We start from the raw sequence: 12,956 nt of genomic DNA on the forward strand, positions 1-12,956 counted from the left end.
TCTCGAAACTAGCTTACAAATTCCCGCTCGTTACAAATATTTTAGGCCGCTTAAGAGACCTACTAATTGAGAGCAGATTTGGATCCCAGTTTAAATCGCATTATCTGCAGCAAAACATATTTTTCTAGACCTCTTTTAAAGTCTATAAATTAGAAAAATTTTATTTACAAAGTCTTCAAAAATCTTGATAGGGACTTCCATATCTATTAAATATATCATTATTTTATTTTCTCAAGGATAGTTTTTTTTTATTAAGCAATCATTAGCGAAACATTTACATGAAAAGTTTGTAATATCAATATATAGTAAAAATATGAACTGACTTTTAATAAAGATTATGATATATTAAACTTTCGATAAATTAAAGATAACGAGACAGCTTTGATATATATTTGACTTCATAAAGCAACGCTCATGTGCGACAGCTTAGCAAGATCTCAAACCAACACTCGAAAAATCTCGAGAAAATAGGTCATTTGACGTCGGCTAGTAAAATATAAATATTTTTTCATTAGTTAGTAGATTAATAGTTCTTAAATTAATGAAAAAGAAAAAAAAAGATTGAAACAGCATTTTATAATCATTAACAGGTATTGAAGTTACAAGATAAAAGCTCACTCTCATCATCTTCAATGTAACCATTATTATTATTATTATTATTATTATTATTATTACTATTATCAACATTAATGATTATTCAAACTATTCGAGGGCTCAGTGACCTGTGCATGTTATTCCCGTTATCATTAAGATCGTTATCGTTAATGCGAGCGTTACTATCGTTATTGTTACTAGCGAGATCCTCATAAGACGTGCGCGTTATTCAACTTTTAATTGCGCTATTAAAGCTATAGATTCCTAATGATAAATTGAACGTCAAAAATCTGGAGTTTAATGAATATTCTTCGACTGGCGCTCGTACACCTAAGTACGGTAACAGTGAATGAATAAAGGCGGGAATACACTGAACAATTTTTTCTGTAACTTTCTCTTTTTCTCTCGCAACACCATTACGACTCAACTTGCTAGAGTGTTAACAACACAAGTTGCACGAGTGTCTATACGGTGCAACTGAGACGCAATCGTTGCCAAAAGTATAAAAACGAATTCTACTTTTCGCAACGATTGCTGCAACTTGTCTCGTAACATTTTTTCAAATTGGGCTGTAGGTTACACGCTGTAATGCTCCATGCAACTTGTGTCGCAACAGTTACAGAGAACATTGCTCGTGTAATCGCGCCTTAAGGCCATCTTTGATCAGTTTACTCTTCGCGCATTAAGAACAAACATCAAGCACTCAAGTCCAAGTGGAAGCTTCGACGAAACGTTACTTTTTCCGTTTCTCGGAGCTTCGTTTTTGCTCACATTGTGCATAACAGGAAAAAATATAACAGTTTTCATCGCCTCATCGTGGAACCATTTCAAATTTTCAATAAATTTTCTGAAGGATAAATGAAAGAATGAATGCTTAAAGGGAATAGCCAAATCGTATAAAATGAACAACACTGGTAACTAGTATTCTTTCCGTGTGCCAAAATAAAATTCCAGGTTCAAAAAATGTTTAGCAAAAGCAATCATTTTTCAGTGACAGCAATATTTTTTATAGATTCTCCAAACTAAATAATAGCTTAATATTTATTGATCTTGTTTTTACGATCTTCATTTTTGATTATTATTTACAGTATATTAGGGAGTGTTCATAATTTATGGGGAAGAGAGTTATGACTAGGGGGGGAGGGGGCAGCCATTTTCTCCTATTAACTATAGCAAAAGAAAAAACAGGGGGAGGAGGGAGGGGGAGGGGAATGTCAAAAATATTGCTTTTAGTTTGGTAAGGGAGTCATAGAAAATATGTTATGTTTGAGTAGGGATTAACCCTATTCACACCCACCCACCCACGGGATCCAACCATGCACAGCCTCCAAATTCCTATAACTTGTGAACGCTCCATTATTGATACCAATGTTATTATCACTCAAGATATCCCCTTCAGTAGCGAGGCTTCTAATGTGATGTTAAACTCAACCAGTGCTGTAAGCACGTCTACCAGGAACTGAACGAGACTTGAATCACGAAGAAATGAGTTGTTTTCGTACATGTTGGTCGCTGCGGGACACAATGAGATGAGCTGAAGCCAGTTATGAAGTAAGTGGTCTCGAACACCCAGACACACAAATATCTGAAACTTTAATGAAAAAATGGGAAGTGAATGAATACCAGTAGTGAATGAATGAAAGAAAAATGATGGAAAAGTGAGATTTGAAGAAAATAAAGGACATTTCTTTAATGAAATAATAATAATAATAACAGAGCTAGATTTTTTTATATTATACACCAAGTTCAAAAAAGATTGTCAGACCCGAAGACGATAGGCGCTAGAAAGGAATTTCTTATTCCAAGAAAGATTATTCCAAGATCCAAATAGCTGGAATGACTGGAGTTTCTCATTATTCTCGTCAAGAGCACGGACGTTACTGTTGAGATATTTAGTGTAGTTTATAGTCGACACAACCTTTTAAAGGCTTCGATTTTTCGATGCTTATATCACAGTACAGCCACATGTGAGTGCGCTTTATATTCCTTATTCTTTAAATAAGAAATACCTTGCCATCTTTGCCAATAGTTTGTGATGAGTGGTTAATTCTCGTTATCATGGTACAGAAACTCTTCTTGGCGATCCTGAGGTGTGCTGGGATACCTGTGTCGTCTTCGTTCATTTGCCAATATTGATGGGCTTTCTCTGAAGGAGTTAAAAACACAAAGAAGAATAGATTGAAAATATACAATGAACAGTAATCAATTATCAACAATAAAAACAGGAGCTGCACATGAGCTATTATGCAGCTATTATACAACGACGACAACAACGACAGATAGTATCACAGAGAGTAATAGCAGACAGCAGCAACAACAACGACGTCAACAACGACAGATAGTATCACAGAGAGTAATAGCAGACAGCAGCAACAACGACGACGTCAACGACAACGGCAATAACAACGAAGACAACAACAGTTACAACAACAAACAAACAAACAAACAAACAAACAAACGACAACAAAAGCAACGACAGACGTCAGTAACAACAACAACAAAACTAACAAACAATCAAAAATTTGAGCATTGACCTCGATGTTCGCTTCGTTTTTGGGGTTATATGTAATGGGTAATGTAGTGAACAATCTGTACCGTACGGTAAGTGGTCGGTAAACGGTCGGTAAGCGATCGGTAAGTGGTTGGTAAGTGGTTGGTAAGTGGTCGGTAAGCGGTCGGTAAGTGGTCGGTAATTGGTCGGTATGTGCTCGATAAGTGCTCGATAAGTGGTAGTTAAGTGGTCGGTAAGTGAGAAAAAATGTTTTATAAAATAACAAATACAACTAAAATACAACATCATCATTAAAACATCAGCAAGAAAGTACCAGCAGACAGCAACGACAAAAATTGTTAAGAAAAGTACAAACAACAATAAAAAACAGCTTCCAAGACAAAGAAAAAAGAACAAAAAGCAAAAAAAGAAAAAAAATCTACAGAAAGAGACACAAGACAAAAGCACTAACAAAAGAAGAATCTACAAGAGAACGTGCTGTATTGAAGAACAGTACTGACCTAAAATATCCCAGATAAAGAAATTGTTGCGAAAAAGTCGAGAAGACTTGAAACCGCACTGAAAAACCTACAATAAAAAATATGTAATTTATAATTAAACAAACATATTAATTGTTTCCATTGCTAGTTACTTGAAAGCAAGCAATATATACTTGGAAGTACTAGTAAGGAGCGGTTTTACCAGGGAAAAATAATATGATCGTGACTTGTATCACATACGACATGCCAAAGCATTGAAATGGCTTCCCATAAGAATGGTTATCGCATGAGTGGGAATTGTACAGTACTGACTTACAGCACCTACACGGTACGACATGCCGAAGCATTGGAATGGCTTCCCATAATAATGTTTATCGCATGAGTGGGAAACATACGATACTGAATTGTATCACATAAGACATACCGTAACATTGAAATGGCTTCCCATAAGAATGGTTATCGCATGAGTGGGAAACATACGATACTGAATCGTATCACATAAGACATACCGTAACATTGAAATGGCTTCCCATAAGAATGGTTATCGCATGAGTGGGAAACATACGGTACTGACTTGTATCACATAAGACATACCGTAACATTGAAATGGCTTCCCATAAGAATGGTTATCGCATGAGTGGGAAACATACGCTACTGACTTGTATCACATAAGACATACCGTAACATTGAAATGGCTTCCCATAAGAATGGTTATCGCATGAGTGGGAAACATACGGTACTGACTTGTATCACATAAGACATACCGTAGCATTGAAATGGCTTCCCATAAGAATGGTTATCGCATGAGCGGGAAACATACGTCACTGTCTTGTATCACATAAGACATGCCGAAGCATTGAAATGGCTTCCCATAAGAATTATTATCGCATGATTGGGAAACATACGTCGCTGACTTGTATCACATAAGACATGCCGAAGCATTGAAATGGCTTCCCGTAAGAATGGTTATCGCATGTGGGAAACATACGATACTGACTTGTATCCCCTACACGGTTTGACATGCCGTAACATTGAAATGGCTTCCCATAAGAATGGTTATCGCATGAGTGGGAAACATACGGTACTGACTTGTATCACATAAGACATACCGTAACATTGAAATGGCTTCCAGATGTGTCATCTAGGAAATCATCCATTCATAAAGGGTAGTTACGGTTACGTTAATATACTAATTTGCTGTATCTTTTCCTATGCTCACGATTTTTGTGTGAACTAGGTTTTGCAAGCTAGCGGCAGGGCTTTTTCATTCTCGATGCTGACCAAGAGGAACGTGGGCTCTTGGTACGAGTTCGAGGTCTTAAATTACTTATGGATTGTAAAGTTAGAGAAAGGGAGGGGAGGGAAGGCCAGGAATAAGATACTATACCTGTTCCAAAGCTTGACAGAGACCACCATCACCACACAACAGATACGTCAGGTTACCTCGCTAAAAAAGAAACCATAGAAATCAAGGTTTCTCCTTGTGACGAAGAAAATGCGTGCATTTGAGAAAAATTCATTGAACACGATCTGCAAACGTTGCTGACAAAAGTTTGATTGCGAGATGTGATGATTACTGTCAAAAGAACATTCTAGAAAAATCTTTCTATTCACTTATTCGTTCGTTCGTTCGTGTCATTCTCAGTCAACGAACCGGTGCTTTTTAGTGTGCCGCTGGCTATAATACTGTGATATGCTTGGATGACGTGCATGTGACGTCACTTAAAAACATTGCCGACAATAACGTTTGCACGCAACAGTATATCCGGCTCAACCTCATACAACACTCTTACACCTTTTCGAAAATCGTTGTCGCACCAAGAGCCTCAAGTGACAAGCCAAGGCTCCAGAGAACGTCGGTACTTTTAATTATAATTGATTTATTCATGGTTCATGCAAGTGGCTATAGCTCTACACTAATTATCATCTCAAGCAGCCTTGCTTGGAGCAATTTGTGAAGTCAATAAATGAAAATGCACCATGAATAAACTAATTACAGCTAAAAGTACTGGCGTTCTCTGCGGTCTTGGCTTGTTGCTTGAGGCTTTTGGTGCGACAACGATTTCTGAAATAGGTGTATATTAAAGACACGATACTCCAATACTCTGTCGTACAGGGATAGCCTCGATTGCGCATAGAATTATTTTGAATATTCATGTGTTCCAGTGAAGGTCCGTGGAATTTCAAAGTGTTTGTATTGTTGAAGTTGTGCATTCTTTACTTTACCGTCGGTATTTGTGAATATTTAGACACTGATTCGAGGCTAACCCTGGGTAAATGAGACTGTAATCAATGAACACAGCGGTATTTGGCTGATTCGAAAAGGGTCTATTGCGTTCTCTTCTCGTTTTCTTTGATTTTGAAGCAGAAATTTAAAAAGAACTAGTTTTACCTCTTTTTCTGGTTTGTAAAAGTATTTGACGATGTTGTTGACTGAATCAGCCATCCTTTCTTGTACGTCTGGAATACGCGTTCCTATGTTTGGTCAAACAGATTAGCAAGAAAACAAACTCACTAATATTACTCATTATTTACGTAACAAATATGGACTTTAAGGTACCACTTTAAGGGGACAGACTGCGTTTATTATGTATGGCAGAGGGGGGCAGGTGAAATTTTCAAATGACAAAAAAATTTATTAAGACCCCCCCCCCCCCCCCCCCCCCGAGGTCCCCTAAAAGATAACTATTCCCCCAAGGCAATCTCTCGTAGCTTCTTCTAAAAATTTTGCATCCCCACAATTCTCTGGAAAAAGTTTTCAAACCCCCCCCCCCCCCCCCCACTCCCCCATTTTACTGGTAACAATTTTTCCGATCCCCCCTTAATTTCACCTGCCCCCCCCCCCCCCCCCCCCCGCCATACATTATGAACGCAGCCTTAGTAGGATGCAACGTAAAAACAATTCACAAAAACCCACACTCACAATCTGTGAGTTAGCCATGCCCTGACTTACATCAGCCCAGAGGTTGTTTCAGGGTTCAATCTGTGAGTTAAAAATGCCCTGACTTAGATCAGCCCAGAGGTTGTTTCAGGGTTCTATCTGTGAGTTAGCCATGCCCTGACTTACATCAGCCCAGAGTTTGTTTCAGGGTTCAATCTGTGAGTTAGCCATGCCCTGACTTTGATCAGCCCAGAGGTTGTTTCAGGGTTCAATCTGTGAGTTAGCCATTCCCTGACTTACATCAGCCCAGAGGTTGTTTCAGGGTTCTATCTGTGAGTTAGCCATGCCCTGACTTACATCAGCCCAGAGGTTGTTTCAGTGTTCAATCTGTGAGTTAGCCATGCCCTGACTTAGATCAGCCTAGAGGTTGTTTCAGGGTTCTATCTGTGAGTTAGCCGTGCCCTGACTTTGATCAGCCCAGAGGTTGTTTCAGGGTTCTATCTGTGAGTTATCCGTGCCCTGACTTAGATCAGCCCAGAGATTGTTTCAGGGTTGTATCTGTGAGTTAGCCATGCCCTGACTTACATCAGCCCAGAGGTTGTTTCAGGGTTTGATCTGTGAGTTATCCGTGCCCTGACTTACATCAGCCCAGAGGTTGTTTCAGGGTTCTATCTGTGAGTTAGCCGTGCCCTGACTTTGATCAGCCCAGATGTTGTTTCAGGGTTCTATCTTTGAGTTAGCCGTGCCCTGACTTACATCAACCCAGAGGTTGTTTCAGGGTTCAATCTGTGAGTTAGCCATGCCCTGACTTACATCAACCCAGAGGTTGTTTCAGGGTTCTATCTGTGAGTTATCCATGCCCTGACTTACATCAGCCCAGAGGTTGTTTCAGGGTTCTATCTGTGAGTTAGCCCTGCCCTGACTTACATCAGCCCAGAGGTTGTTTCAGGGTTCTATCTGTGAGTTAGCCATGCCCTGACTTACATCAGCCCAGAGGTTGTTTCAGGGTTCTATCTGTGAGTTAGCCATGCCCTGACTTACATCAGCCCAGAGGTTGTTTCAGGGTTCAATCTGTGAGTTAGCCATGCCCTGACTTACATCAGCCCAGAGGTTGTTTCAGGGTTCTATCTGTGAGTTAGCCACGCCCTAACTTAGATCAGCCCAGAGGTTGTTTCAGGGTTCTATCTGTGAGTTAGCCATGCCCTGACTTACATCAGCCCAAAGGTTGTTTCAGGGTTCTATCTGTGAGTTAGCCATGCCCTGACTTACATCAGCCCAGAGGTTGTTTCAGGGTTCAATCTGTGAGTTAGCCATGCCCTGACTTACATCAGCCAAGAGGTTGTTTCAGGATTCAATCTGTGAGTTAGCCATGCCCTGACTTAGATCAGCCCAGAGGTTGTTTCAGGGTTCTATCTGTGAGTTAGCCATGCCCTGACTTACATCAGCCCAGAGGTTGTTTCAGGGTTCTATCTGTGAGTTAGCCATGCCCTGACTTACATCAGCCCAGCGGTTGTTTCAGGGTTCAATCTGTGAGTTAGCCTCGCCCTGACTTAGATCAGCCCAAAGGTTGTTTCAGGGCTCTATCTGTGAGTTAGCCACGCCCTGACTTAGATCAGCCCAGAGGTTGTTTCAGGGTTCTATCTGTGAGTTAGCCATGCCCTGACTTACATCAGCCCAGAGGTTGTTTCAGGGTTCTATCTGTGAGTTAGCCATGCCCTGACTTCCATCAGCCAAGAGGCTGTTTCAGGATTCAATCTGTGAGTTAGCCATGCCCTGACTTTGATCAGCCCAGAGGTTGTTTCAGGGTTCTATCTGTGAGTTAGCCATGCCCTGACTGACATCAGCCCAGAGGTTGTTTCAGGGTTCTATCTGTGAGTTAGCCATGCCCTGACTTACATCAGCCCAGCGGTTGTTTCAGGGTTCAATCTGTGAGTTAGCCTCGCCCTGACTTAGATCAGCCCAAAGGTTGTTTCAGGGCTCTATCTGTGAGTTAGCCACGCCCTGACTTAGATCAGCCCAGAGGTTGTTCAGGGTTCTATCTGTGAGTTAGCCATGCCCTGACTTTGATCAGCCTTGAGGTTGTTTCAGGGTATTAAAATCTAAAGGTCATTCTCTCTATTTTTTAGGGTTTTTTATTCATATTAGATATGCATTTAAACGGCTACTTGTGTACTAAATACTCCCCTTCACAGTTTTCTGCACCATCTTGAAGTGTAACCGTGCTTGTGTAGCGAAGCGAGAACGGCAGGTGACCTTGCAATGATAGAAACCTTTTTTAAACCTTGGACAATTATTATCATGTCTCTATCATTGCAAGCTGACCGCTGTTCACGTGGTGCACAAACTAGCCGGTTACCTTTCAAGATGGCGCAGGAAACTGTGAAGGGGACTATTAGATATGCATACATCACATTTACTTTCACTTACTTTCACTGTTCCTTCTTGACAATACTGGTGAGCGTCTTTGAGGTGAAAGTCTGCATATTTCCGCCAGGTTGTGCTCTGAAAGTCAATTAGAAAAATCAGGTAAAAAAATCCTTGGAAAGCTATAAAACTGAAATAAAACTGACTGGGAATTCAAACAGTCTAAGTGAGGAGAACTTAAGTGAAATTTTAAAACGATTTCAATGACTTAAGTTCATGGTTCTGGTTCTCGAGTTCTGAAAAAAGGACCTTTATACTGATACGGCGGCCATCTTGAATTATATGATACCGTGGAGGCAAACATAGAAAACGTATAAAGCATATAGTGGTAAGGCATGTAGGTGTGAAAGAGAAAAACGTAACCCTGGGTGGGGTTCCTTTTCAAATAATTTGAATAATTTACACTATTGCTTTTTAGACGTGTTTCTCATTGAAAACCGTAAAGTTATATAAAGACACCCTAATAGCGGTTTGCAGTCGACAGATGTTTCAATAGTTGGCCCTCTATATCCCATAATAATATAGTCCAAGATATGGCCGGCTTTTCGTTAAAACTGTAATACTATATTGGGAACGAAATCATCCTGCAAAGGATTTTGGGTCAAAATGTAGAGACGACATATGTTACTGCAAAAGTTACATATATTTTTTTATTCCTAATTCTTTGGTAAAAATATTCCCCCCCCCCCCCCCTAAATTCCAATTTTTTACGCTTGTTACGCTTCGCGTCGGGGGATTCCTATTCTTCTCTCGTGTTCTTACGTCTCTTCATATATCTAAATGTAATTCAGAATTAAATTTAATCTCTTTTCACTTACAGCAGAATTCTTGGAGGATCTAAATCGGAAATCTTGCGTAGTGTTTATCGTTCAGAGATACAACAGAAAAGGAGTGGTCTTTCTGGTTTGAATCAGCTGTACGCTCTGTGCATTTACCGCTGCACTATCCGTACCAAGCAGCGCCGGCGTCGCTTCGTTAGTGATTACACTGTACTGAAGGTAAATTTGGTTAACTTATTAAGGAGAGTAATCAGTAACGATGCGACGCCGGCGCTGCTTGGCAGGGATAGTACAGCAGTAAATATTTATCTCGTACAGCCGATTCAAACAAGAAAGACCGTTGGTGGACGTGGTAAACATATTCATATCGTACCGCTGATTCAAACCAGAAAGACCGTTGGTTTGAAAGGACGTTTATTTATAAAGATAAGTGAACACTATTTAGCATCCATTTAGAAACAAACATAATTATATCAATTCAATAGCGCAGCGCACTGATTCTAAAAATAGCTTAAAGATTCGGACAAACATTGCATTCTGTTTAACCGCTACGAGGATTATACGAACCGATTTTATTATTTTTACTTAAAGTTACAATAATAACCCATGTAAACTAAGATCAACTGCGATCGGCTCAAAATTATCTGCTGAAAGTAAACGTCACGGTTGCACTGCGCTATTAGAAATCTACGAAGAACTGAAACAATTACACATATCTAAAACCCAATCCGTCTGTCCTGTCCTTGAACCAACAACCATGACAGCGTCTTCCTGTGTTTTTGTATTACGCATGCTGCTCAACGATGCGAACCAAGCTATAGGAGGGAAACACGCAAAGTAAAACCACTAGCAGAGCATCGTGCCCATTCTTATTAAGGAACTGAACTACGCACAAATACGAGTATTGTATAAAAGTTTTGAAACTTTTTCAGACTTTTGAAAAATGGCAAAATACGGTGAAGTAAAGAAAAAGGTTGATTGGCTCTTGTCAGTAAAAAGTTGTGAAAAGTACTGAATTAGTCTTGAAAGAAGAGAACGAGTTTGATAGAGTGCAAACAATTAATCCGTGAAACACTTATTACTAAATAGAACAAAATATTGCTAATTAGACGATAGAAAACAATGGAATTTTACATGAAGTTGTGCTATTTGGTATTACTAAAGTTTCACGGTTATATTGTTTGCGCTCTACGCTTTGAAAAGGTCTATATATATCTAGAAGCAGGAAGTTTCAGTATTTTATCTTAACGTTCTATTAATATCTACCTTGAGTTATTTCCTGACAGTAGTGCTTTATTTATGCTCTGCTATATTTATTTAAAACATGACGTAAGGCGGTTTATCGTTCACTAGTTTCAATATTGGACCTAAAAGCGCACACAAAATACTAGTTTCACTCGCAGCCGTTTTTAGTATTGTCAAGTGAGGCTAATAGGGAGGTAAAACCTGGGTCGCAGTTGGCATTGCAGTGCATTGTGGGACTGTTTAAAGGACATATTTCCAAGGTGGCGTCTATCTCGTCCCCTAAAACAATCCCACAATGCACTGCAATGCCGACTCGACCCATTTTTTCCCTCAACCCGCCACCCGGTTTGCACACGATTGGTTGAGCATCGGACTGTTGTGCGGGAGGTCGTGGTTCGAGTCTCTTAAAATAACTGAGGAGAAAGTGCTGCTATTGTAATTACATCTGCAAATGGTTAGAATTTCAAGTTGCTCGGATGAACACTTTAAATGGCGGTCCCGTCTCTCCACACTTCATCATTACTAACCAATATTGGAGAGACGTAAAAGAACCACTGAGGATGTAAAGAAACCCTGGCAGTGACTACCCTCAGTGTCTACAATTCATACTGAAGAGCTCTCATTTATAATTCATTGTAAAGCACCTTTGAACATATCCAAATAGAAAAAAGGGCTTTATAAATCATAAATCATAACTATAAATAATGATGGGAGAATCTATATGACCTTATTCAAAAGCATCAACAAGAAAAGTCTTTGGAAGGTAGTCAGAAATCAATAAAGGGTTTCAATCAGCTGATAAAAGTCTTTGAATCTCATTATCTGCTCTAAATGGTGGACAAACACTGGTCAACAGCATGTGCTGTGAGCCAGAAAACTTGCGATTCACTTGATAAACATTTCCGCACATGAGACAGAAAAAGACGTCTAGACAATTATAAAAGTATACTTGCGAGACCCTCCACTATAGGCCAATGACTCACTACAGTATGGGAAATCGTCTTTCGAAAATTTGTTATATTATAACATTGGTTAGTTTTACTTGGACCGTGACAAGATCTAGTATACGAATCCAAAAATCGTGGATGGGAAATACGTTAATGATTTTGCTTATTGCTCAAAAATTGCGCAAGTGTGAAAGAAAAGGGCAATGCTACGTGACTAAGGACAGGGGTAACAATGACGCCATGTGCACCCAAGCTTACCAACAGGTGCTTGGGCTACCTGTGGTACTCATCAGACCAAAAAAGGTAAAAACTTTCCTTTTAAAGACAATGTCTTAGACCCTAAATACACGACAAGTTCGACAAGTTCTAGGCGCCTTTTGAATCACACTCGCGTGTAAATGACGTCAATGTGTTTGATTGACAGCAGTCTATTGCAAAGTGCACGTCGCGATTTTTGGTCCGGGGTGGCCGCGTAGCAATGCAAACGGCTATAATACAGGGATGTACAGATCTTTAGATCTCAACACACCCTATTAGAGCATCTAGACGCATTCATCTATACTAGTTGTAGGGTAGAACGCCGAATGACGACTACGTCGTTGATTGGCGGTTGCAAGGCCGAAAGAAAAAGTAGACATGCACCTTGACACGAATTATCGACGTATTATAAATGGACTGTTACAAGCAATACTAAATATCTCAACAATAACATACATACTTTATTATCTTTCCCCATAAGGGCTTTTCAGAACCTTTTCGTTATTAAAAAAAACAATAAGAAACAGAAGTTATTGCAGACGTTCTTGGATCTTGGAACGACTTATCTCCTATGTTTTATCGTTATCGCTGTTTTTTGTTTTGTTTTGTTTGTTTTTGTTTGCTTGTTTTTTTGTAGTTTTTTTGTAGTTTTTTTGTAGTTTTTTTTTTTTTTTTTTTTGTAGTTTTCTTTTCGCTGATTATTATTTTTATTTTATTGCTATTTTTTTTTCTCTGAGTCAGTAGAGGAGAGAAGATGGGGGAGGGGGAGGGGGTGGCTGTTAGAATACTAATAAGAAGTAAAATGTGCGTGTTAGTAACAAATCTATTTTTCCCTAT

The 12,956-nt window shown here is 39.5% G+C and overlaps 1 protein-coding gene across 1 annotated transcript in view; it reads right to left on the bottom strand.

Moving 5' to 3' along the window:
• Positions 1-303: 303 nt before the first annotated feature.
• The window catches only part of LOC116292249 (DENN domain-containing protein 5B), a 40,851-nt gene continuing 28,198 nt past the window's right edge, over positions 304-12,956 (bottom strand). The window contains 6 exon segments of the mRNA XM_031699526.2: positions 304-2,185; positions 2,604-2,740; positions 3,607-3,673; positions 4,973-5,032; positions 5,978-6,060; positions 8,894-8,968. Coding sequence (XP_031555386.2) covers positions 1,976-2,185; positions 2,604-2,740; positions 3,607-3,673; positions 4,973-5,032; positions 5,978-6,060; positions 8,894-8,968 — 632 coding nt within the window. The 3' untranslated portion in view covers positions 304-1,975.

This window comes from Actinia tenebrosa, unplaced genomic scaffold, assembly GCF_029948245.1.
Source record: "Actinia tenebrosa isolate PJP-AT-01 unplaced genomic scaffold, QUT_ActTen_1.0 PGA_scaffold4__44_contigs__length_22323623, whole genome shotgun sequence".
Taxonomy (NCBI): domain Eukaryota; kingdom Metazoa; phylum Cnidaria; class Anthozoa; order Actiniaria; family Actiniidae; genus Actinia; species Actinia tenebrosa.